The sequence below is a fragment of the Acanthochromis polyacanthus genome, chromosome 9 (genome assembly GCF_021347895.1).
Source record: "Acanthochromis polyacanthus isolate Apoly-LR-REF ecotype Palm Island chromosome 9, KAUST_Apoly_ChrSc, whole genome shotgun sequence".
NCBI lineage: Eukaryota > Metazoa > Chordata > Actinopteri > Pomacentridae > Acanthochromis > Acanthochromis polyacanthus.
This window is the reverse complement of record NC_067121.1, coordinates 14,984,931-15,012,820: the sequence shown is the minus strand read 5'-3', so window position 1 is coordinate 15,012,820 and position 27,890 is coordinate 14,984,931. Positions and strand designations below refer to the sequence as shown.

The following is a 27,890-nucleotide window of genomic DNA, read 5'->3' as shown; positions in this document are numbered from 1 at the left end:
CCACATCACCCTGTGGAAGACACAGGGAAGACTAACCTTGTATAATTAATGATGTAAAACGGAGGAGGATCTGGAAAAAAAAAAAAAAAAAAAACCTGTTGTAATTGCACTTATCTTGTTGGGTGTTTCATTTTGTCCCTGAAGAGATTAATTAAGCAGCAGCACAAGAATCATACTTGGAGCTAAATGCAGTCCTTTAGTAAAACATACACACTGCAATGTAAGGTGCATCTAGTGCTCTACTTGGCAAGTCTACACACTATCATACTGTATTTAGTGGTGCTCCTGACTAGTGCAGTTAGTTAGTTACTTAACCTCCATAGTTAAGCATGCTTGTTCCATTCTCCCTGCAATGTAGCTAAAGATGGGTGTGTCAGTGACTGTAATGGAGGCATCTTGAGTCCTTGTGTAAGCAAAGCATTTGTTTTATTAGCAGACACTTGAGATGATTCTCCATGACCGCCCAGTTAAGGAACACCTCCATACTGTGTATAGATCAAGTACACGTGGAGCAGTGAAGGAGCCCTTAGAGTTATAGGCGACCTGGTTGAGCATTAAAGGAGCAAGATCTTAATATATAGGAGTCAAATACTCACAACAAAAACTCAACAAGCCCCTTGACTGCAGTGCTATCACTGTTACAAATGCAGATAATACGAGACTGCATGACAAGTTGTGTCATTTGGGAATCCCCTGGATAACGTACATGTCTGTCACATTTCTGTCTGATTTCATCTGCACTCTTTCCCAGTGCAATTTGTATTTTTGTTATGTGTTGTCATTTTTTATGTAACAGCATTTTAAGTCTTTCTTAAAGACCGATTCTGGTAAAAATCAAGTTTTTCTTTTATCTGTCAACCATTCCATGTGGTATTTTTTATATGCTGGAAGACACAGCTTGGACTTTCTGTATTTTATTCTGTTATTAATGTTGTTGTTCTTTGTTGTTCTTCGGTTTCCAATTCAAACATGTATCACTGTGTTACACCAATAACTCCATTGTGTAGAGTAGAGTAATTTTACAGTGTTTGAACAGTGTTGTAGGTGAGCTGGTGTGCTCGAGCTGCATGGAGTATGGAGTAGTGGGTGGAGAGAGGTAGAGACTACATGACTACATTCTAGCAATATTAACAGTGTGGAGTTACGCCTAAAACATTCAAGGCAGAAAGAGGCTTTTAATTTAATAGGCAAAAAAAATCTAAAGATGTAACTTTGATACATGGAGATTAGTTTTAGGTGCTTAATCGATGACTAGAGAGGGACTTTAATACATAAATCACAAAATCAAGTAGTAGTCTCTTCATTTGTGGGTTTTATTGATCTTTCCTCATGAGCACAATTTTTTATGTTATTTCTTTTGCGAAACAAGGAGTGTTTATGTTGTAGTCTTTCTCTTTTACTGGATTTGCACAGGGAGGGGAGTGATTATAGCAGCTAAAGATATTAACATAAATAATAATAATAATAAAATTTATCTCTATAGCACCTTTCAAAACCAGAATAACAAATGGCTTTAAAAAATGCAACAGCAAAGATTTAGAAAAGGCTTTATAATCATAAAATCACATGAATGCTAACTAGTACAAGCGAATAGTTTAAAAAACTTTTAAATTCAGGTAAGGGGAAGCTTTGAGGCTAAGACAATTAAAGCATTTTGATGATTGGAATGCTGACCCTATAAGAGGATATCGGGACTGAGCCACTTTAATGCTTTATACAGTAAAATTCAATGTTTCTTCATTCCGTCACAACTGACCAAGCACTACAGCAATCTCATGTTTCCCTACATAGACATCTTTTCAATGACTTCCACACAGGAAGGCATATGCGATACATTAAGGGAAAAGAGCACTGGTATGAGAACAATACTAGATGCTCTGCAATGAGGTTTTGGTATTGGACTTCAGGAGAGGAAGTATTGGACAAGTCCTGCTTGGACACTCACATAGGCTATAGACAGCAGACTTAAGCTACTGAATAGCTGTGTTTACATGTGCACTGGATTTCTGGTTTTAATCTCATTGCGATGTTCATTTTTGTGCAGCACCCTTGTTTCTGATCAACTGTAGCAGTTTTGTCTTTTTCTCATAACCAACAAAATTGCTCAGAAATCAGGATAAATTGTCACAGTGTCCTGGTGTCTGTTGGGGGGGATCCAGGTAGCTTTTCAAGCTAGGATAAAGGCAAAACCCAATAATAACCAGGATGCTAGTGCCCACTCTTTCACCTTAAATATGATCCACCTTTAAAGCAATGTTTTTGTCAGTATGGTTTAATCATTTTGGTCTACTTTCTGCTTAATCCTCTGAACAGTTAGGCATCTTTCATAGAAAAAATGTTTGCTCTAATCTGTGCACCTTGGTGCAACCAATAACCCCCAATCATATGATAAAAATTCTGTGACTTTTCAGATGAACTGCAGGATGCGTTTCCACAGTGCAAAGAGGAGACAATTATGAAATCAAGTGAAAAATCTTATTGGTAGAATATCTATAGCAGGAGTGTCAAGCTCATTTTAGTTCAGGGGCCATGTGTAGCCCAATTTGACCAAGATGGGCCAAACCAGTAAAGTCAGCGCATAATAACCTATAAATAACGACAACTTCAAATATTAGCCTTTGTGTTCGTGCAAAAAATGTTCACGTTTCATGAACTTTCCTTTTTTTTTGCAAAACATTATGAACAAACTGAAATTTCTTAAGAAATTTCAACACATTTAGTCACAGGTATCTGGAAATGAACAATAGAGAATTGTACTTTGATCAAAACAACTTTCACATTTGTGTAGTTACTCTAACCCTCACACCATACAAACTAAAGTGGGAACTATTAAAGAAAAGGTTAAGTTATCCCCTTGCCTTGTAAATGTATAAAATTTATTTTATAAAATGTATTATAAAAATGCATAAAAATACATAAAGGTTGTGGCAGTGCATTGGAAAATTTTAAAATAGCAATTACTTTTACTGAAAAATTGCAGTTTATGTTGTCTCTGTAATTTTTTACACTTTTGCAAAGTCATCACGGGCTGGATTCGACCCTCTGGCGGGCCGAGTTTGGCCTGCGACACCCCTGATCTACAGTATGTGGAGTAACCTTTTTCCTCCAGGTTTAGGAACACTGGAAAAATAATACAGGTTGATTTCAGGTTTTTGAAATTTTTGCTAAAAATATGTACAGAAATTATGCGTTTTTCAATAAACATGGCTGACACACGAGACCTGATGCAACCTGCTGACATACATCACAGTATTACAGTATTTGCCCCAAACTGTCTGACATTTCACACTCTGCAGTGACGATGTGAGATCTCAGACCACCATTTCAGTAAGCATCATTACCCACAAATTACACACACCATGCACTGAACAACTTAGGACATATTTCAATATCTCCCATTGATTCCAGACAGGATGTATGAAAGCGACTGCATGGTGTCTGCCCTCAGGGCCCACTTAGTACTAAGTCCAATAATGGTTAGACAGTCTCTTGTCTAATGGAGAGGCTTATCAATGTGCTCGTCTGCTACAGTCTGTCTGTAAATCCCAACTCCCCCACCACTGACCTCCTTGTTCTTCAGCTTTTTGCTTTAGACCCCTAATGAACAATCAGTGCTGGTCATATTATTGCACATATGAGATTAATTTACTCACCACAATACACAGAGTGATGTTATTACAGGAAAATCAATGTTCCTCTTGTTGTTCTCTGGGGCTGGACAGGGTGTACACACATCTGCTCTCATAATACAACTGCTGACCTTGCTGTCAGAGAGTGAGCGAGAGAGAGGCTGTGGTGAAACGGCCGACTGTGTTGTTTATCAAAGCTTTATCAAGCCTCTCACAGACGTGCGACATCAGATTGTGGGGCAGCCAGGGTGCACTCCAGCTGAGAAAATGCCAGCATATGTCGACAGAGGATGATAACCTTCACAGATTGGGATTTACGCAAAGAGCAGGAGTTATAAATTATCCTGTACAGTCAGACTCAATAGTAAAAAAAAGTTTCCAATAGAATTCATCCATCCATCCATTCTCTATACACCGTTTATCCTCACTAGGGTCACGGGGGGTGCTGGAGCCTATCCCAGCTGACTTGGGCGAAGGCAGGGGACACCCTGGACAGGTCGCCAGTCTGTCGCAGGGCTACATATACAGACGAACACTCACATTCACACCTATGGGCAATTTAGAGTTGTCAGTTAACCTCAGTATATTTTTGGACTGTGGGAGGAAGCCGGAGTGCCTGGAGAAAACGCACGTATGCACAGCGAGAACATGCAAACTCCATGCAGAAAGATCCCAGGCCCACCCCGGGATTCGAACCGGGGATCTTCTTGCTGCAAGGTGAAAGTGCTAACCACTATGCCACTGTGCAGCCCCCAAAAGAATTCAGCCCCTTGCAAAAACAAGCAATATAACAATATAACTACATATATATGTGTGTGTGTGTTTGTACTCATTTCATAATCCCTATAGCACAATAACACTTTAGACCTTTTAGACCTTTTGACTGACCTCTTGACCCCACTGGAGGACAATCTGTATGAAGAGGGTGGAGGTTAGCTTTGGGAAAGAAGTCTTTTACCCAGTCGTCTCTTTATTCCTCTCTTCATCCTCCCTTTTTGCAAACTTGACGGGTAGCAAGCAATGTAGGTAAAACAACTGTAATGTCAGTTCATGCCAGCCAGCGTCAACCAAGGCCATGTCAATAAAATAGTCTACAATAAGACTAAAGCCGAAAATAACTTGTAGAAGTTTAATAATAACAACATCCATCCTCTATTTATTTATTTTATTTTATTTAACCTTTATTTAACCAGGTAAAAAAAACCATTGAGATCAAGATCTCTTTCACAAGGGTGACCTGGCCAAGAGGTCAGCAACACACGTCATGGTAAATACATATTGCAAAAAACAGTATAAAACATAACAATTTAAAAATGCATTTTTGTGAGTGAAAAATCGCAGTAAAGGACAGAAAATTATCAAATATGCATAACTATTCAGAAACACAGGCACTGCTTAATGGTTTCATACTGTTTGTCCATTAGCAAGGACCGAAAAGCTCCAAGTGAGATGAGCTCTGACAGCTTCAGTTCAGTCTGTATAGAGTTCCACGCTGTTGGAGCAGCAAAACTGAACGCTTTCTTCCCCAGTTCAGTTCTTACACGAGGAACAGAAAGATGAAAAACATCACAGGACCATAAAGCATAGTGGCTTGTAGTTCTCCAAAGAAGAGAGCATAAATAAGAAGGAACCAAGCCAAGAATTGCTTTGTATACAAGTGTCAGCCAGTGCGTATACCTTCGCGCACTTAAAGAAGGCAACCCAGAACGAATGTACAGGTCACAATGATGTGTAAGGCGACCATCACCCGTGACAAACCTCAGTGCACTGTGATAAACAGTGTTTAAGGACTGGAGACATTTTGTAGGAGCACCGAGATAGAGCACATCTCCATAATCAATCAGAGGCAGAAATGTTGCTGACACAAGCAGTTTCCGGGCTCTGAGTGAGAAACAACATTTGTTTCTGTAGAAGAAACCTAGCTTGACCCTGAGTTTGCTGACCAAGCCTGCAATGTGTGCTTTAAAAGAAAGCTCATGATCCAAAAGAAAACCCAGGTACTTATAATGAGAGACCAGCTCAACTGGGTTTCCTTGTTGAGTTACCACTGTTGGGACATTTGTGGGTAACTCACTTGTGTTTGAAAAGACCATGAGCTTTGTCTTTTCAGTGTTTAAAACCAATTTCAGAGTTCTTAGACGAGACTGTACAACATTAAAAGCAGCTTGTTAAAACTCAAAAGCCTGAGTGAGTGAGGATGAACAGCAATAAATAATGGTATCATCTGCATAAAAGTGATAAAATGCATTTGACACAGTAGAGCACAAACCACTGATATATATTGAAAATAAAATGGGTCCCAGGACTGAGCCTTGGGGCACCCCTTTGGAAACACCCAGAACAGTGGAGGTGGATCCAGCCACCTGCACACACTGTGTTCTGTTTGTTAAATACTCAGTGAACCAATGAGTGGCAGATTTAGAAATGCCAATGTTATGTAAAATTTTAGTCAAGAGTTTGTGATCTACTGTGTCAAAGGCTTTAGAAAGATCAATAAAAAGAGCTACACAATATTTCTTACTGTCCAGGGCCTCGATAAAATCATTTAAAACTTTAAGACCAGCCGTTACAGTACTGTGCTGTTTTCTAAAACCAGATTGAAAAGATGATAAAATATTATTTGACTCTAAAAAATCCTTTAATTGATCACTGACGATCCTTTCAAACAACTTTGCTAAAACACATAATTTGGAAATTGGTCTATAGTTATTTACATTACCAGGTTCTCCCCCTTTTAACAGGGGAAGAATAAAAGCAGATTTCCAAACTTTAGGGATTTTATTACTGATAAAACTCAGGTTAAAAATATGTGCCAGAGGCTCAGCAATAAAATCAGCAGCCAATTTTAAAAAGAAAAGATCGATATTATCAGGCCCAGGAGCTTTTCCTGTGTCCAGTCTCTTCAGAGCAATCTGAACCTCAGAGGCAGTCACAGCAGTAAACTCAAAAGGGCTGATGGTGCCACCACTTGTTGATGTCGGGAACAAGGGTGAGTTTCCACTGGGTGGGTCAACTTTAGTCAGCTCAGGATTTAAAGACTCAAACAAGGAGCCAGCAGAGATAAAATGATCATTAAAATAATTTAAAATGGCTGTCTTCAGGGGTCTATACACTGCTTTATCCTCACTAGGGTTGCGGGGGGGCTGGAGCCTATCCTAGCTGACTCAGGCGAAGGCAGGGGACACCCTGGACAGGTCGCCAGTCTGTCGCAGGGCTACATATATAGACAAACAATCACACTCGCATTCACACCTACGGGCAATTTAGAGTAATCAATTAACCTCAGCATATTTTTGGACTGTGGGAGGAAGCCAGAGAAAACCCACGCATGCACAGGGAGAACATGCAAACTCCATGCAGAAAGATCCCAGGCCCACCCCGGGATTTGAACTGGGTATCTTCTTGCTGCAAGGCGAAAGTGCTAACCACTATTCCACTGTGCAGCCCATAATAACAACATCCATCCATCCATTCTCTATACACCACTTTATCCTTTTAAAAATGCTTTTCTATGTTAGACAATGTAAATTCACAGTCTTTTTGTAATTGTATTAATCTTTTTGTGTATTTGAAAAATAAAAACAAAAAGGCTTTAAAGTAAAAAAAATAAAATAAAATTACAGATTTATTTTCCATTATATATATATATATATATATATATATATATATATATATATATATAATATATAATAATATTATAATAATAATATAATATAATAATATATAATAATATAATAATAATTAAATATGGGGGTTAGAATCTATTGTTTTCCTGTTTTTATTCTTTAAACTGCTTTGTATTACCATCCATCTATTCTCTATACACCGCTTTATCCTTTTAAAAATGCTTTTCTATGTTAGACATGTAAATTCACAGTCTTTTTGTAATTGTATTAATCTTTTTGTGTATTTGAAAAATAAAAACAAAAAGGCTTTAAAGTAAAAAAAAATAAAAATAAAATTACAGATTTATTTTCCATTATATATATATATATATATATATATATATATATATATATATATATAATATAATAATAATAATATATAATAATATAATAATAATTAAATATGGGGGTTAGAATCTATTGTTTTCCTGTTTTTATTCTTTAAACTGCTTTGTATTACCATCCATCTATTCTCTATACACCGCTTTATCCTCACTAGGGTCACGGGAGTGCTGGAGCCTATCCCAGCTGACTTGGGCGAAGGCAGGGGACACCCTGGAGAGGTCGCCAGTCTGTCACAGGGCTACATATACAGACAAACAATCACACTCACATTCACACCTACGGACAATTTAGAGTAACTTCAGCATATTTTTGGACTGTGGAAGGAAGCCGGAGTCCCCGGAGGAAACCCACAGGGAGAACATGCAAACTCCATGCAGAAAGATCCCAGGCCTACCCCAGGATTCGAACTGGGGATCTTCTTGCTGCAAGGCGAGAGTGCTAACCACTAATTCACTGTGCAGCGGGCCGCGGGCAGGAATCGAACCCTCTGCGTCCGAGACCAGCCCCTGTACATGAGTCGCCTGCTTAACCTGATGAGCCATACGGGCATGAAAAATGCTATAAGAATAAAGTCTCATGGATTGAGTGATTGGTGTTCTAATGAGTGTTTTGACGGGAATATAATGCGGACAATGTGTAGGACAAACTAATGTCCTCACTGAGTTTTCTTTGACATAGATTCAGGAGCTGCTACCGTGCTGACCCACTGCTGGGCCCTGTAACGACCCCGAGCCGCAGCTTTGGCTTCCCCTGGCCTGCCTGTCGTTATCTCTGCTCTGTGCCTTTACCCGCTCCTGGAGGAAACAGATCTCCCAGACTGTGTTACACAGTCAGACAGACAGGCGGACAGACAGGCCGAGAAACAGACGAGAGACACCCCCGCATAGTTTCCGTCAGCCGGGTGACGTCTCCGTCTCTCCGCCCGTGTGCAGTGTGACGTTACGGGTCTGTAGTGCAGCCTCTAGCTGCATCTTGTTGACGGTCCGCCAGGCTTTTCCAGTACTGGGGAGACCTCGGGCGAGTGAGGACGACCGACACACAGCTTCCAGGCAAGTGCTAATCGTTAAAAACACGAAGCTTTTAAACGAACCGGTGAAACTCGGGCTGTCCGCTGGTAGTGGATCCCGGTTTGGGATTAACGGTCGAGCTTGAATTACTGCGCTTTAGACGCAGCCGGACGGAGGTCGGCGAAGCTAAGCTGCTTTAGCCTGCCGTGTTGGTCTCCATCTGGGGTTAGCCTGCCCTAGTGTTGTGTTAGCGCTTTCGGTCCCTTCGGTTAGTCTGCTTTATCCGTCTGTGTGCTCAGCCTGCCTGCTTTAACACCGTGGAGGTGTATCCGTATATCTGTCGCGGCGGACAGCCCAGTTTGACAGTGTGTATATGCGGGCTGAGCCGAACCAGGTCAGTGTGCTGTGGTCGCTCTCGTCGCAGAGGGACCGGGTTAAGTTAGCCTGTCTTTGCTGTCGAGAGCTCGGTTAGCCTGCTTCGTAGTCCACTGTGCTGGTCAGACTGCTTTATAGACGAGTGCATGGGGGCAGCCTGGGGTAGCTAAGCTAACTAGCGCAATTAATATTAAAATCAGACTAGTGATCCTTCACCCATTTCTACAAAAATACGCACATTTCTACACGCTCACTTTAAACATAATCTTATCTACGGGTTTAAATCTTATCATCCTCAAATGCAGAATGCGTAATGCCTGATTTGAAGTGATTTGACTGTCGGTTTATCGGACAGGTCAAAGCCGTCTGTCCGTGTTGGGTATGAGGGCACGCCGCGGCTGTAAACCCCGCCGTGCCCTCACTAAATCGGTGTGTGCGTAGCGGCTGACCGCAGTGCCTTCCTAGACCAGACGATAGTGTAGACAGTGAATGTCATTACCATCTCTGTCTGCATACCAGCGCCGAGCCAGAGGAGGCGAGGTACAGGCTGCAGACTGGCTAGGAGGAGGGTAGATAGCTGGGGACGCAGAGAGATAGCGGTAGCGTCATAAGCGGTGTCCTTGCAGAAAAAAAGGATATCCAGGAGTAGGGTGACATTAAGAAACCTGTGTAATTAATGGCTGCAAGGCAAACGAGAAATAACAGTATGTCCCTCTTTAGCAAAGCACTGCGGGTATTTGTGATGTTTGACCGATATGGTTGGAGGTTTTGGCAGCCAAACTGGAGTCCCCAGCAAGCTCAGGAGAAGGAAGGTGGTTCCCTGTAGACCCTCAGTTATTGGTCGCTGATATGATTTTGCAGTACGTATATTTTTTTCCTCAGTCGGCCTACGGTGGGATTTGCCGTTAAAACGCCCACAAATCTCAACCCGCTTCGGAATCAAGCCTGAGGTTCGCACCGCAGCAGTAGAAGGAGAAAAACGACGGGATGCTGAATTTTTGCAAAAGCGAAAAAATCCATTACGTGTGGTCAATTAACCGAGTGAGAGTCTTTGCCGTTTTGACAAGCAGAAATTTCAATTTGGCGCACTCACAGAACATTTTTGTAACACCTTAAAGAAGATGACTAAAGCTGGAGTGCATTGAATCTGTCGTGCCTTGGTGTCATATTGCAGCAGTAGCCATGATCAACTACACTGCGTTTTAAATTGGATGTAACAGCTTAGTGTTGTTTATCTTCTGAAGGTTAGTAAAACTAGAGGAGGGGGAAACTGCTTTCCACTGCGTTGTATGTCAAGTTGTGAAAGGACTGAAAAAAGAGGACGAACGCTGTTAACGGTTTTATCAATTGTTTTTCATGGAGCTGATAGGGTCAACGTGGGGTAAGCAGATCTGGGGAAAGACACAGTAAGGCTGGAAAGGACACTTTCATTTGCAAAGTGAAATGTTTTTGACCATTGTGTATCCACCTTACATTAACAGTGTACCGGGAGAGGGGCAGGGTGCGGTAGAATTCGGTTGTCATGTCTGGTTCTCACTTCGCGCTGCAAAAGTTTTCTTCGAAACCTTTGGTTGATGCAAATTTCCTCTGGGGTTCAATTACAAGTGCTGAAAAAACCTTGTGTTTGTGTGAAGTATGGTAATGGCCATTTGGTTAATGGTCCATGTAAACAGTTACTGACCTCTTCAGACCCCGCCAGGGACAGCATAAAGCATTTAAACTCCTTATGGGTATTCCATGCCCCACAGTATTTTTAGATAAAGTTTTTGTTTATCTTTCACTAGGATAGTAATTAATTACGTATAGTTTAGATGGGGACTAATTGTTATTTTTTTCTGCTACATCTGTTTTCTAGGCAGTGGATCAGAACATTGAAAACTTCAGTAACCATCATGCATGTGTTTAACTACCAGAAGATTTGTGTCATTTGAAAAGACTTAAGGAGGAAAAAAGACTCAGAGGAATACAAGAACTTGGTCAGCAGACAGAAACAGTAAAAACCTTGTGCTTAAGTATGGCCAGCACCCAGACCAGTTTGAAGACCCCTTTCAAAGACTTGACCTCATTCAAGGGCAACATGAAGCGGCTGTTCAGAGAGCGACTGGAAGATGCACCCATCAAGAAGCGAGTGATAGCGGAGATCAACCTGAAGCGTCGCAGCTTGGATTCCCTCCCCAAAACTCCCAAGGTAAAGAGAGAGCAGCCTGAGGATTTCCACCATGAATCTGACATGGATGTGGAGGGCCGGGCTGAACTTCACATGGTGGGCTCTGCTAAAGCCCTGGACCTGAGCCCTGGGCTCAAACATACACTAGCCCAATTCACCCTCAGCAGCCAGAGCTCCCTTGGGGGCCCGGCTGCCTTCTCAGCCCGCACAGGCCACGAGCATTCTCCTGCTGGCATGCCCCCCCTGCCCTCCCCTCCTGTTTTGGGAGGGGGCCCTCTGCTGGTTCCCTGTGACAGCTCCACTGAACTCACCCACTCTCTGCTGGAAGGAGAGTCCATCTCCTGCTTTGTTGTTGGGGGTGAGAAGCGGCTCTGCCTGCCCCAGGTGCTCAACTCTGTGCTCCGTGACTTTTCACTACAGCAGATCAACACTGTGTGTGATGAGCTCTACGTCTACTGTTCACGTTGTGATGCTGAGCAGCTGCACATCCTCAAGGTGCTGGGCATTCTGCCGTTCAATGCACCTTCCTGTGGCCTCATTACACTGACGGATGCACAACGGCTGTGCAACTCTCTGCTGCGTCCTGGGGCAGCCTTGCCAGCCGACCCCATTGGTAAGCTGTCGGCCCAGGGCCTGCTGAAGGAGAGTGAAGCCGCATTCCAGGTGGAGCACCAGTGTTTGGGAAAGTGCCATGGTCTCTTTGTGCCCCAGTTCTACACCCAGCCTGAGGCGCCCTGCATCCAGTGTGTTGAATGCCAGTTGCTCTTTTCACCACAGAAGTTTGTCATGCATTCACACAAGTCACCTGATAAGCGGACCTGCCACTGGGGCTTTGACTCAGCCAAGTGGCCCTGCTACCTGCAGCTTGCCAGGAAGTATCAGGGGACCCCCGAGGAGCCCAAGCTCAAGCAGCTGCTGGACGAGGTCAAAGAGAAGTTCCACTACCAGCTTAAGAGATCGCTAGACAAAGTAAGTACACTTCTTATGACACTTGTTAGCTGAGTTTCTGCTTGCTTTTTCACAGGTTATCTAATCTCATTCATCATCATTCCACTAGTAAGCCAAATATTAAGTTTATTATGTTAGATAATGTGATTTTAAAGTCACCATAACTGGCTAACTAGCTTGCACTCCCTTTCTGTAAAGGTCCAGTACCATGTTTTGTGTATTCGACAGGTTTGATTAGACTACCTTACAGCTGGTGTTTTCTTAAACCAGTGTTGACCTAGTGTGTATGTCTGAGGCCTGAGACAGGTGGTGACATCTGTCTGGCCAGGTCTGCTCAGACGAAGTTAGACCAGCTGGCTACAGCTGAAGAGGAAGTGCATCATTTGTCCCCTTAGGTCATGTGGAGGTCAGTGGGAATGCTACTGAACAAAAGGCCAGTATAGGAGGCTCAGGAGACTCCAAGTCAAGAGACTCTCAAACTACACTATTTGAAAAACATAGCAAAGGTTGGTTCTGATTCATTTTTATTAACAAATAAACCTATTTTTGTAGCTTGCCCAGGGATAACTGTAATTTGTTTTGCTGTACATTCCTACACAGCTATTGCCATCCAAAACTCAAGACATTTTGGCTGGCAGGACAAGGGCTGGGTATAAATCTAAAAGTTTCCAATACTGATACTTTCACTTCGATACTGGTTCCTAAACAATACTTTTTTCGATACCAGTTTTACAATATATACTCTAACAGAATGAAAATTGCATTACACATTACTTTTCACATCTTGAGTTTAATTTTCCAGTGATTTCCAGTGCAAAAGAACATTTGCAAGCAATGTACAGTTCGGTACATACTGAGCCACCTTCGCCCCCGGACCCTTCCTGGCCGACCGAGTTGAATCCCCCGGGCAGACTGCGCAGACCCCACCCGTTTACCTCTTAACGGTTTCACGCCCTCTTGAACTCTCTCTTCAAAGTTCTTTTCAACTTTCCCTTAAGGTACTTGTCGACTATCGGTCTCGTGCCGGTATTTAGCCTTAGATGGAGTTTACCACCCGCTTTGACATATACTGCACCGCGCACTATTGGCGTCCATTTTACAAAAGTAGAGCCACGTTTTAGACCTCAGAGGCATCTTTTCCCACTTCGACGACACGCTACACAACTGCAGTAAAGTCACTGTACCTAACGTGAAACCTGTCTGTGAATGGGGGAGGCGCGCCACAGCATGTTTTTTTTTCCTGCTTGCCGCAATCACGTGTAATGTTACAGCCAATCACAGGTTTGCTTTATCATAATCACGTGATAAGTACCGGAACATGGAATCAAAAGACGAGGCTTATTTTGATACTCATTACTACCGAAACATTTCGGTCGGTGCCATTAAAGAACCGAAGTTCGGTACTCAGCCCCAGGCAGGACATTGTTTTATAGATCCTGTGAAGAATTGCTTAACAACTTCAACAAAGCAGAAATGCTTCTTGAAATATGAAAATGTTTTGATGTAGTCCAAGCTAGAGCTGGAACATAGACAGTGTTAGTGACCCCTTTGCCTTCAGACAAGTCAAGTCCGAAATTGAAATTACTTCATTTTTATTACAATTAGTTACCACTGAAGGCCAGAATGTTGCAGTCTTCCAAAGAGGATGATTTTGCTGATTCTTTCTACTCTTGCTATGTGGAAAAAAAAAATCATGTCATTGCAATATGAAAGCCACAAGGGCAACAAGCCTATTGAAAAGTCAGCATTCAGCAGGGGAAAGGCTTGAATTTTTTTCCCTGCCATTTACTGGTTTATGTGCCATGACCTCACTTTGACCGCAGTGGACCGCCCATTTTGCATTGTTGTCTGGATGAAAGTGGGGCTGTGTTTTTGTCTGTTTGGTGTGGCATATTCACACTCAGAACCCAGGGCTCCAGACTAACGTTTTTTCCTAGGAGCACAGTGGCCCCTAACTTAAAATTTTAGGAGCGCAAGCAGAAATTTTTGGGGCACACACCAAAATCGACTTGCAAAATAAATATTCACCTTTCCTCTCATTTTCACTGTATTACTGATAAATACTTGCACAATAAAAGCAGAAACTTTGTTTTCAATTCACATTTTATAGTGCAGCAATTGACACAACATAACAAGAAAAGCACTCAAAGAGCGCAGTACTCCAGCAAGGCTGCTCAGTTGATGTATAATTTCCGACAGATGAAAACTTTGATAAAAATGACCTTGTGTTGAGCACAGGCATGTGTTATGCATGGGCACGTTATGTATTTATACCAAATCACGTGTAAATTACTCATATAAAGGTGTGCTGATCAATTCATCACTTTTTGCTAGCCTTTGTTTTGCTAGTGTTAAAATAACCGTTCTCTCCAGGCTTTTATTTTGAAGGCGTATTTTTAATGCTACGGGGTTTTATTTTGTCACCATTCCAGCTGCACAGGAAGTGCTTCTCTAAAAAGATGTTTCTTGACATGACGAAGACACTGCCGAAAAGTCCAAAAATTCAAGTAAAGATGAAAGAAAACGGTTCCAGGCTTTTGCTGTCTAGCAAAGGATGTGTCTAAACTTAGAAGCAGCTGGAATGGAGACAAGAAAGGAGGGAAGCTGAATTTGTGTTAAAAATAAGGCTGAACGTAAATAAAGGCTTTGTGAAACATCAGAAGCGTCACCGTCATTCGCCCCTTGCTCTCACACACATTGGCCCGCCTGGGCCCGCCTGCCGCCTTCTTCTTCTTTGGTGTTCGACTCCTGTCTTCTTCTTTTGGAGTTAATGTTGGTTGGCAAACAGCTCATTTGTGCATAACTGTCTACTGGGCTAAAGTGTGGAGCAGACGTTTGTCAGTAACAAAAAATATTCAATAATAATTTAAAAAGAAATCGGCAAATTTACTGGTCGCACATGCGCGTGTAGATGAAAAGTTTACTCGCGCTCGCTCAAATTTTGGTCGCAAAATGTGACCATTTAGTCGCAGTCTGGAGCCCTGGAACCCTAAGTGCAGATAGATTTTTGATTAAGTTAATAAAAAAGTGAGTACTGCACTAGAACAACTCTTGATGTCAAGAATTATTTTTCAATGTCCATAGTGTGGTAGGTGGTGTAAGACTATGGAGTATTAAGGCTGAAGTGTGCATGCAGAGTGTCTGCGGGAGTGAGAATGCACATTTTGAAAACACAAGATGCACACAAAACTGTTGATGTATGTTAGAAAGGGAAATTATTTGCTTTTCCCCTTTCTGGTTAACTTGGTGTTTGAATGTACCCAGAAATACTCTCGGCTGTGTCATCCAGCATCCTGACCACATTCCACATTCCTGTCCGCCTGTTCCCAACTGTCTTTCTTATCGTCCTTTGCTTTGGTTAAAGGTATGCATTTTGGAAAACACAGACATTCTTTCTCAGAGGCACAGACATTCTATTTACACGTACGCATGCACACACACACACAGAGCTAAGCAAACATCAGCACAGACAACACATGTACCAAAACATGTCTAATGTGAAGGTGGATGACGAGTCTTATAGTCCCTGTTGAAAATGTGTGTTTTCATGTGTGAGACATAGCCACTCTGTGTTAGTGTGTAATGAGCTGCTAACTGGAGGTTAGTGTGACACATCTTTGTCTCTCTCTGTCTCACACTCTGCCAAGCTCTCTGGAGCCTCTGTCTCACCATAGTTTCAGGTGCTGTCTTCTTACTGTGGGCTGATTTCTCAGTCTGTGTTTTTTCCATTCTGTTGTTTCTTTTTTACCTCGTTGGTAGTGACTAGATTTTATCTCGGTCTGTTATTTGTAGACACTTGACTGCATTATCAAGTCAATTTGTGGCAGTGAAATTTTATGTAACGGCTAAATTTATGTAGTAGACACACACAAAGACACAAATTCCTGGAAAGATAACTGCATGGGAGTCTGCAGGAAGCAGGTGATTTTGACATTACAAGAGGATGCTACTTTACCTTCCTTCCGAGCAGATGTACGTTTGTGTGAAAGGTCAGTGGCCAGAAAACAATGTGACGTTGCAGTGTCCTGCTTCACTCATTGAGGACACAGGGGTTCCCCTCCAAGTCCAACCACTCTCAGTTTGTGTATTTGTGTAGTGAAAGTGTGTGTTTGACTGAACAGGAAGTGAGGCAGACGGATGTGCCTCTCACCCTGAACATCCTCCAGACTCTGTGTCCAGCCGCCTCCACTGCACTGGCTGTATGACTCATACTTTCCTCATCCCTGTGGATGGTAGTGGAAGACCAGCCAGGCTCGCCTTTTTGTGTTTGTCTAACCCTGAACGCAGACTGTTTTCCCAGTGGCCCTTATTTACACACAGCGTCAATGTGCACATTTACAAGCAGTTCATAGTTTTACCAGAGCACTCTGGGACCTCCTAGAAGAGAAGAGATACAAACAAGGGGAGACTTCTGGAAGTTTTTGTTTTGCCCACTTTCTCCAATGGCTACTCGTCCCATTTCCTGTTCGGAGTGTTTGGTTTGAGAAGGTGCAGTTAAAAACTCCAGACCTTGCACTCCATAAATGGTGCCTTGTGCCTGGAGGCACTGCTTCCCTATCTACTGATCCCTGCTGTGTAAATAGACTTTGCTAGACAGCTGCCACCAACAGACAGCAAAAAGTTGAAGCCTTTGCACAGGAGTTACTTTAGTTCTTAAAGGACAATGAGTTCATTTTGCCTTCAGGGGTTGTGACAGATGCATTTACTTACTACTGAGACACAATGTGTTGTCATTTTTTCTGAGAAGACGGGAAGTAGCAGAAATTTAGATTTGATGATCACAACCACTAGTTACTAGTTTGTAAAACTACATTTCATGTCATCAGGCAGGTTTAACAAAGCAGTGTATTACAAAACAAATTACCAGAAAAAGATTGATAGAGTTTAACATGTAAGCAGCATTATACAACTCTGTGGAACTTTGTGGTAAATTTGAGTTTAATTTAAAATGATAAATACAAGCAATACAAAATGTATGTCAAACTGCTGTTTCAAACTAAGGAAAGCTATAAACTGATTTTCTAGACATGTTTCTGAACTCCAGCAAGCACGACTCCACCATAGCGAGCATAGCTGTATGTTCCTCATTTGCCTCAGCCTTATTTGTAGCATTATGCTGGCCCAGAGTCAGAAGTGTCAGACGGAGAGAACAGCCTTCCTCTGTCTGTCTCCCTGGCTGTGCTGACACAGTCGCTGCGGCACAGACAGCAGACAGCTGCATCTCTCTGGCTTCCTCTATTTGCTATTTCGAAACCAGTGACTTCATTACCACAGACCAGTGCAGCTGCATTCTCTGGCTGTCTCCTGAGCTGTCTGCTCTGTCTGTCTGTCTGTTTGTCTGTCATTCTCTTGGGCTATGTCTAATTGGATTCTGGCAAGCACGCTAATCATTCACTGTGCTGCCTTTGCTACGGCTTCCTCCTTCATCTACCCCTTCATGATCCATCTTCAATCTGCCTGCTTCTCTTGAGTTCATGCCCTCGCACATCTTGACTTATGACCCTCGGTATGGTCCTCATATTGCCATCCTTTTGCTCACCGTAATCCCCTTCATCTAACTCAGACAATTCTGCTGTTGCCCACACATATCTATGAGCAGTCAGTGCTCCCCAGGCCCCAATCAGTGCACAGTAACAAAGTAAGCAGCCAAATGACCCGATAAAGTCGATCGTTACATAAGCAATAAGACCACTTGTGTGTGTGTGTCTGCGAGGCGGATGAGAGGAAAGGCCAGTGGCTATTGATCAGGTCTCCGACCTTGATGAAAGTGGCGAGTTGTCGGGTGACACAGACACCGAATAGAGGAGGAGACAGACCAAGAGGGAGGAAGGAGGATGTAGATGAAGAGTGAGAAAAAAAGAGTCGGTTATAGGGGCCACAGCCAGTGTTACATAAATTCCTGTCTGTGTTCAGACATGTGCACAAGTCTCCTAAGTTAACCATCTGCTGTCGCCTGCCTTAATTTTTGTAACTCAGACAAGCTGATGTGGTGTCGGATTGACACAAACAGGCTATCTGTGGTCAAAAACATTCAATTCCTGGGGGAGGCACTTGCTCAAATGAGACAAGGGTGGAGAAGAGAAGTAAAGATGAGAGGCTAAAGTCGATATAGGTGGGTTTGGATGCTGTGTGAGTCACAAATTGCTCCACACTTCAGTTGTCTTCCATGAAACAGGACTTTCAGACAGCCATTAGCTTGTTAAAAGTCACATGGGCCTCAGCTCTTGTTTCCCCAGTTGAAAATTAACCTCCCCAAGACCTGAGCTGAACTACAAATCTAGCCTGTAACAGCCCTCTTGGTTGACCAATCACATGCTTCTAGCTCGTATATCCCCAGCTAACACTCTTCTTTGCACTCACTCCAACCCAAGACACCCATACACATATTTCTATGTCTGTCTGTGCATTTTCCAAAGAACAATTATTCTGAGTAATTATACTGAATACACAGTCATTTCTTAGACTGCTGACCCAGAGTAACCTAGAGTACATCATGCCTGTACATAGTTGGGTATGGGAGACTGTCTGTGTTCCCACAAGCTGTGCCTCGGCCAACAGTGTTTGCTGCCTGTTGTAAAAGGCTAAATAGGGTCCCATGAGGTAGGAGGGACTGAGTCGAGGGGCCTCTGGTATGCCACCATCAGGTCAGTGCCAGTATCACCATTCCATAACAGCATTGCAGTGCACTGGGGGAACGCCAAAGTCGTTACTTCTCAATCTTTTTCTTAAATAGATAAGAATCTTTTCAAGTTTTGGCTTTCACACGGTTGTAGGCCTCGGCCACACTTCATTTTACCTGTTAGAATAGTTGTGCACCAATTCTATCCTGTTCACTACAGCCACACATATAAAAATGTACCATTGGTTGGCTGGTGATAATTTCCCACTCCAGCTGCAGCTAGTTATTTTAGACTGTTTCCTCGGCTTGGACTCTTTTCCCCAACTCACCACCAGAAGAATAGCATAATGTGCTGCTATGGAACCGATGTGACCCACCCTCAGTAGCACAGATAGGTCTGTCCAGATACAGTGGAGCCTCTGCCACGTCTGCCAACAGTCTCATAGACTAAACAAACTGGCTTAGCTCCTCCCAGCGAAATGTCCTGTGGGCTTTAAAAGCGCTCTGGACTGACAGCCTGTTTGCATTTTCACTATGCTCTGAATCTCCCCCTCAGGGTGTCGGACCAGTTTGTTGCTTGAGAGCAAGTACAAGTGGAAGAGTGGGATAAATAATGGGCTGCGAGTTCAAACAGGACTCTAAGAAGAGAAAGTGGCTTGGATCGTAACACATCTGACTTGCTTGCCTGGGTTGTTTTGCATGAGGAAGGAATAATGAGGAGTCTTGGTATTAATTGATCGATGTGTTGATGAGAAGATTAACTGTCCACTGTCTGGTCTCCCTGGGAGACAGTCAGACGAGCAGGTTGTGTGTGCTGGGGGAAGGGTATAATGGGAAGTATACTGTAAAGGGTCTGTGGGAGACTGCCGTGCATGTTGTGTGTATGCAGAGAAAGTGTGTTTGCATTTGAAAGACTCTTCGATGCCGCCTTCCCAGTGGGAACGGTGATTAATGAAGATATAAATGGAGAAACCCAGAGACGGCTCTTTCCATAGGAGTACCTTATAGACACGCTCACACTCGCACATATACATACACACCATACAGCACTTGGATTCCCTCTCCCATATTTTCTCCCACAGCCCCAGTCTCTTAGCCTAGACAACCCACGGCAACGAATTTAATCCTCTGCCAGGGTCGGTCTAGTTACCCTCGGTAAGCCTCGAGGTTGGATGCTAAAACTGGCCGACAAATCACCATGAAGTGTAGAGTCAGAAGGCGGGTGTAACTAAGTGACGACAGAGGCGCGACGATTCTGACAGAAACAACCAGAAACAACAACCATAGAAACAAGGACAGACAAGAAGATGGCTGCGCACAATAAACAGTTATCTTTCGACTCGGCTTTGACCACAGCCCTTAAAGATTTGAAGCTAAAATTCAACTTGAAAGATAACCAAAGGACGGCACTGTCTGTAATATACTTGAGCTTCACCCATTGACTGTATAAATAAGGCTTCACCGAACTCCCGCATCCTCTGATTTCCGGTGCTCTAGGAACTACGTCAGCCTATTTGTTGCACTGATTGGTAGTATACCTACCCAATTGCTGCAGAGTGATTTGAAAGACAACCTTTTAGCCCTCCTCCCTCCCTGTCGAGAGTTCCTAGACCCTTGCGTCTTCAGACCTGGGTCTAGCGCGGCTCGGCTACCAGTCTCCCAGACAAGGAGAGAAACACAGGATATCAAAGGCGTCAATGTCACGAAATGCCAACCTTCAATTAATCCAATACAAAATACTTCACAGAACACACCTCACGGGACAGAAAATGTTTAAAATGGGATTCACCTCAGAAATTTGTATTCACTGCACTCAAAAATCACCAGACACCTACCTTCACGCCTTCTGGCACTGCACTCCAATTCAACACTTCTGGAATGAGGTTACAAAATCACTTTCCACCATGATGGGCTGCCACATCCCCATGTCCCCCTCACTCTGTTTACTTGGTGATGTGTCAGTCATAAACCTCAACAAATCCAACAGCAAACTACTCCTTACAGCCCTAACTATCGCCAAGAAAACCATCCTCATCAACTGGAAAAGTAGGAGCAAAACAAACACCACACACTGGAAAAACTTACTTATAGACCACACCACCTTGGAACGTTCACCCATGCACATCCATACCTCAGCCGTAGAACCCCTCTCTGTTTGGACCCCTCTTCTCAACCACCTTCACTCTTGAACTTTCTTATCATTTACTATTACCATCATTTTCACTATCATGTGTTTAATATTATGATATCAACCACCTGAGAGCCAATTCCCCTGATCCTCCAAATGTCATACCCCATTTCTAACCTCTGATTTTGCTGCTTTTACATCCATTTCATTACTTCTGCCTTAATATTATTATGAACTTAGTATTATTATCACATACATAGGCTATATAGGGTATATTATCGATTTATTTAGTTATTCATTTACTACTACTCATCCACTTATTCAAGTATTCATTAAAAATTAGAAATGCCACTCTATGTTATTATTACTTTATAATTTATATTCTTAATGGGATGCACTGTAAAGGGATTTTTACTTATGTTTCACATCTAATTTAATTAATATACAATAGATATATTATGCATAAATAACATATACTATTTGAGTTAATCCATTTATTGTTTAATTGTGTTTGTTTAATTGGATTCTTTATGTTATTATTATTATTAGCACTATTACTACTAATTTGCTACTTCCTATGTGTATGCATATATGCATGTGGGTGTAGGTGTACGTATATGTATATATATATATATATCATTTCTATAATTTACATTGTTTATTTATGTATCTATTTTTGTATTTGTTTACGTATTATTCATGTATCTGTTTATTTTTGTTTATTCGCTTATTCATTTATTTATTTTTAATTCATCCATTTATTCAAGTATTTGTTTATTTAAGATTAGTAATACCACTATAGGCTATAATTATTTCATAGCTTATATTCTTAGTGGGATGTTTATTATATTGAACTTTTGTGGGGCTTTTTGTTATCATTTTCACTATCATTTTCACTATCACTCTCTCTTTAACCTAAATAGATTATTTAAGTATAAATATTTACTATCTATTTGAGTTCATTCTTTTGTTATTATTATTATTTTTTCTTTATTGGATTATTATTATTTTATTAACTATTATTGTTCTATTATATATGATAATATTATGATAACAACTAGTAGATATAATTATGTGTTGTGGTGATGAGACGATGACCTGAGCATGGGGGTGCGTGTGTGGGGGGTGGACTGGGTACCCCCCCGGTTGGTATGTCGGTGTCCCTGGTGGGACTGGTTGGATGGGGGGCGGGGGGGTGGCTCACGCCCCCACCCATCCCTAAAGAGAAAGAAATTATTAAAAAAAAAATTATTAAAAAAAAAAATATATATATATATATATATAAATAATTGAAAAAAATATTAATAATAATAAAAATAAATAAATAATTGTAGCCTTTCTCAGACAACAATCTTCCTCCTCAGGGAGGAAAAACTGGCAGAATGGGGGAACGTTGAGGGGGCGGGCTCTCACTCGCCTCCCTGCCCCACTTGTTCTTGTTAGGGGCCCGAGCGTGCCGCCACGGGCTGGTGCGCGGTGTCATTTGCTCGCCCCCTGGTTCCCTGATTTACCCCCTCGCCCACCACTCATTGCTCGGTCGTTGTTTTTTATTACAACATATATAGTATTGTTATATATTATTATTAATAGTATATCCCAAAAAAATTATATTATATACTATCAGTTTGTCTCTTCACTAGACCTTATTGTATTATATTCACCGTTGATGTTATCACTATTACTATTATTATGGTTGATATCTTATTATTATTTTATTCTTCTTAGTATTATATCATAGCATTATTTTTAATATTATATTATAGGTGGTGCATCGCCCCTCACTCCTCACTGCTTGTTCGTCATTTAACTTACATCGAATCACTGAAACACAATTGCCACTTATCGACAAATGGAGGTTTTTTGTTTTTGTTTTGTTTTGTTTGTTTGTTTTTTGTGCTGGATCTGTTTGTTTGAATTTGTCTACTTCTGTCTCTCTTTTTTTTAAAAATATATTTCCATTTATTGTATTTTCACTGTCTATATCACTGTTGTTGTTATTGTTTCTCACACGGTTTCACAATAAAGGAAAAAAAAAGGGGAAAAAAAAAAGGATATCAAAGGCGTGTCACGAGTCCTGCTTGGCTTCCACCCGGCAAATCCACAACACATTAAGCGCAGCCACTACATCGATCAGTTATGCATGTTGCAAACACAAGGAAATCAGCGAAAAATTGTCAGCCTGTACCATTATTTATTTATTTATATTTTATTTTATATCCCTTATTAATCCCACGAGGGGAAATTCTGATTTTCGCTTATCCCCCCAGCGGCACGGTCAGCCGCGGTACAGCACCCCTGGAGCAATTAGGGGTTAGGTGTCTTGCTCAGGGACACCTTGACATGAGCACGATGGGCCGAGGGATTGAACCACAACCCTCTGGTTGCGAGACAGCCACTCTACCCACTGAGCTATGCCGCCTAGGGATGATAATCGAGAAACGGTTCCTCGATGCCATCGATAAGAAATGGATCGATTTCCCGGAATCGAATGCCGTTTTGAGAACCGGTTCCCCTTATCGATGCCTTGACGTCACTTTCGCTGCCCTTACTGCTTTCACTTCATCCTGCTGTTGCAATTTCTGTCGTCGAATTTCCCAACTAACAACCTCCAAACCACAACTCTAAAAACGACTTACACTCTGCCACACTTCACATACATACCTGTGCTACATCTGCGATTCCCCTTTTTCTCTGCTGGAGACCCCAGTCAGCTGAACGCCACCCTCATTTCCATCTCAGAGCGAGCATGATATGGCTAGCTTCCATGCACGACACACGTTACTAATACATTAAAACGTTGGACCCAGAGAGCTGGTGGGCGAATAAAGACCTATGGACATTCACTGCTGCCCATATGTCATTCTTTTAAAAAATAATAAATAAAAAACGTTCTGTCTCTCCAAACTGAACTCTGTCACTAGCCTCGTTGCGAGAATGGGGCAGTAATGCACCAAAGTGATGGATGCCAACCGTCATAAAACCAATGAAGAAGAAGAAGCCTCGCGAGACCTGCCGTATTCAGTTGCGTGGGTGCAGTTGTCGCGAGATTAGAGCCCACAGCGGGAACCATCCATGGAGTGGAAGAAGCGATCGTGGGCATGGTTTCACTTTTTCAAGAGAAACGAGGAAAAGGCTGAATGTAATCACTGTGAGACTGCGCTCTCCTGCAAGGGGGGCAATACGAGTCATATTGCCGTACATTATCTGCTTTTTTTTCCATATACAACAACCTATCAGGCATTGATAAGAGAATCGATAAGGAACTGAATCGATAAGTGGCATCAATAATGGCATTGACATCAATAATTTCTTATCAATTATCATCCCTAATGCCGCCCTATTAAATGAATCCCCATCTCTCCTCTTTTCTAGTAATTTATTTGCCTTTTGGTAATGGCTAGTCATTTCCATATGGAAGTAATTCTGCAGGCATTGTTCAGTTAGTTGTTCATGTTCTTTTGTCATGCTTACTTCCCACAGTAGCGGCCAAGTTTAGTGCTGCCATGGCCCTTGCTAGCTTTGACCTTCAGCCAAATGAAAGCAGAAAGGAAAGCCTCTGTTAGGTGCAAGCCCAATAAACTTAGATAGGTTGTGTTTCACCCTGCAAGTCCTTTATTTTCAGCCTAACCTTTGTTCCACTAACATCAAACACCCTCCAACCGTTTCCTTCTTGTGCTGATGGAAAGCTGTATACCCTGTAAATCCTTATCTCACCAGGGGCCTGAGGGATGTTGCTGAGGGCCAGGCTGTAAAGTTGGCAACTGGGAAATGGGCTGCATGAGTGAATGACATTTTGTGCTTCGTCCAGTTTTCTATCTCTTTCTGTCTCTGCCTTGTCAGCACTGATGTGTTTATCTCACCATTTTTCCCACCTGCAATGATGCCACTCATGGGAATCATCTATCTCCCTGATATTTCTTAAGGCAGAAATACACATGCAAACATACTGTCGTCTTTGCCTCATATCCCCCAGGGATCCATACCAGCTCATCTAGAGCCTGTAAATAGAGGACTCCTGGATCTGGATTTCCCTTTGGATCCTGAGCAGCCCCACTGCAACTCTTCTCAGTATTAACTAAGTAGTAGACAATTCTCTGAGTCATTGACCTCCAAGTACAATTAATTACTAAACAACTTTCAGACAATGTATATTGCATATCTTTATTTGAATATACTTTAGCTATGGAAGCCTCCTTAAGGGTTGCATGTGTTGAAACTGGTGAGTGTGCTTAGCATCCTTGCATGCAAGCTAATAGATGAGTCTTTCCTTAGCTGTCCCCAAGCAACAAAGTGGTGTGTGTGCTTGTGTGTGTAACTCTTGTTGAGCACGTGGCATGTATTCTTTGCGTGTCCAGCTCCTTTTCTGGTTTCGCTGCTACTCATATTAAAACAGCCTTGCTGCCAGGGAGACTTGGCCCTCAAGGAGTTACTGCCCTTGACTTTTTCCTTTGAAGAGTGCAGCATTGCCTTGAGGTTTACAGTCTGGCTACAGTTTAACCAGTTCCGATGACAAGTGCACTTTGTTATTCCAGACATTTTCTTTGTCATCACAATCAAAATGTACTGGCTGAGACACATCCTGATCCCAGATCAGTGGTTCTTCGTAAGAGTGACTCATGTTGAAGGAAGGAATCTAGCCTTCAGCCTAATCATGGTGAATTTTGGCAAGGCTGCCTTTCTGTCCGTTGACAGACAACCAAATGACCTAATTTTTTTTCTTCTGTAAAGCAGTGTGCCTCATAAAAGAGGCAAAGCTGCTGTTGGAATTTTAAATTAAAAAAAATCTAAAGTTTTGTCTTTTCGGGGTCAGAGGTGATGACAGAAAAGCTGGCATGATCTTTGAATATACAAATGATAGAATGACACACAATTTCACACAGCAGAATGAGATGCTGTGCTGATGACACAATCTGTAGTGTACGATTAAAGGGTCAACACATGAAGAAATGCAGCCAGACACACACACACTAACACACACACACACCACCGACCACTTCCTCCCCTCACCACGCCAACCCTATTCTGCAGTGTGAGTCATGGTGCTCCATCCCTGCTGTGGTCTGCTCTCTGCTCATCAGCGTCACTGTGGAGCCAACACAAAGATTTATCACCGTCCTGGTCTCTCACTCAGTCTGCTTAATCTACGTCCAGGTGTGTTCACTTAGAGCTCTGTCTAAAACGTAATGAGATTTACCAAACCCAACTGCATTTTTCTTGGGCTGTTGTCAAGCTAGCCTCAGACACTGGCTGTTTCTAAATTCTAAGTATACAAGTCTGTACTTGCGTACTTGGTGAGAATGGACTTGCAAGTCATTCTTGCAAGTACGGACTTGCGAGAATGCAAGAACACGTCAAGGCTAAAGTGCAATTGGAACACCTGTGTACTTGATGACGTCACCACCTCGGTTCATCTGCTCCGGTTATTTGTACCGTGAAAAACTATGAAATGGAATAGAAATAATAACACAGCCTTGCATGTTCACGTTTTAATATTAAAACAGTTACTGTGTATATATATTCAGGTTTGGAAAATTGTTATAAATCTTTTTTTTTTTTTAATGTTTTAGAGCCGCTGATTTATTGACAGCTGTAGTTTGTGAGTCTCAGGTCTATCAGTGGATCCACAAAAACTTTTCAGGAACTGATTGCTGAAAAGGTATTAAACCTTCACGAGGACACTTCATAAACAGGGATAAATGATTTACAGTTTTATTATTGACTGAACTGCACTTCATCATCACTGATTAATGAGAGAATATTTAATGTCAACTACTGTACTCAGAACTTGAACACAAGTGAGCTCCGACAGGTGAGCTCTTCTTCTGCCTGTCAGGTAATAAAACAGAAACCTTTTAAAAAATCAGTAGCATCTCATCGAACAGTTCTGATGTTAGAGGAACATTTACTTCTGGCTTCAACAATTCAATTCATTTTTTGAACACAGTTGAATAATATTTAGTTGCAGAATACTTAAATACATTTCAGCATTATCTATCCTTCAGTTTCCATGAACAGCATTGTGCTGGTCCAGATGCTGAAGATGGAGCTGCTGATGTTCTGTCTGTGGAGTCTCCCAGCAGTCATTGAGGATGTGGGTTTCTTCAGATGTCCCTGGAATAAAATACTGCTTCAATGTTATTTTTCATGCACAGTAACAGTCATAAGAGTAGAACAAAGTTGTATTACAGGTAATGAAGACAAGACAGTAATTCAGAAGTACAAGTCAGCGATCCAGTAAAACATTAACAATATTATGTCATGAATATTAACTTTAACTTCTTTCAAGCCCATTTTTCTCTGAACAATAAAAAAAAATACACCATGAGGACAAAGTGTGACCATTCGATAAACATAAAACTACTAATATCGCCGTTTAACCGCTATAGAACTGTCAGAGGCAGTGAGAGATTTCAAAAAGTCTTGCCGACATAAGGCTGCTCTCAGTGGCTACAGTGAGCGCTGACCGGAAAGTCATAGCCGTCTAATGTAGAAGCTCACATCTCCGAAACCGTTGCAATAAATTTTTAATCTGGCTTTATCTTGATAAATTGACCACCTATTTGATGTTTACACAACTACTTTCTCACCTGAAATAATCTGAAAACTACATTTTGTGTCATAGTAACAGTAGTATTCCCAAAAAACTTCTGTTACCTCTTAAAATTTCCTCCTCGGCCTTTCCCGTTGGTCGGCGTGAAATGCATTATGGGTTATTTGGCTGCCCCAAGTCCACACAAGTCTGGTCTGATGCAGTCTCGATAAATGTGGGCAGAGCAAGAACACTTCTGGGTACTTTATGCGTTCTCGGTCAAATGCGTTCTTTGAATTGGAACAGTACTTGATCTCCGACTGATGACGTTTCATGACTACGCGAGAATGCAAGTACAGACAAGAACGTATATTAAGAAAAGGCCACTGACTGTATCATCCGTATTAATGAAGGAAGTCTGGTTATCAAGGTGACTAAGAGTTCAACTGTCATTGGCTTTGGTGTATTCATTTCATTG

General features: G+C 42.0%; 1 protein-coding gene across 2 annotated transcripts in view; it reads left to right on the top strand.

The window, feature by feature from the left end:
* Positions 1–7,767: 7,767 nt before the first annotated feature.
* Positions 7,768–27,890, top strand: part of skila (SKI-like proto-oncogene a) — a 54,528-nt gene continuing 34,405 nt past the window's right edge. Inside the window, exons 1-2 of one of the 2 annotated variants that reach the window (XM_051953356.1) lie at positions 7,768–8,692; positions 10,881–12,157. In XM_051953356.1, coding sequence (XP_051809316.1) covers positions 11,036–12,157 — 1,122 coding nt within the window. In that variant the 5' untranslated portion in view covers positions 7,768–8,692; positions 10,881–11,035. The remainder of the gene's footprint in view (positions 8,693–10,880; positions 12,158–27,890) is intronic. The other variant, XM_051953355.1, reaches the window with a different exon arrangement.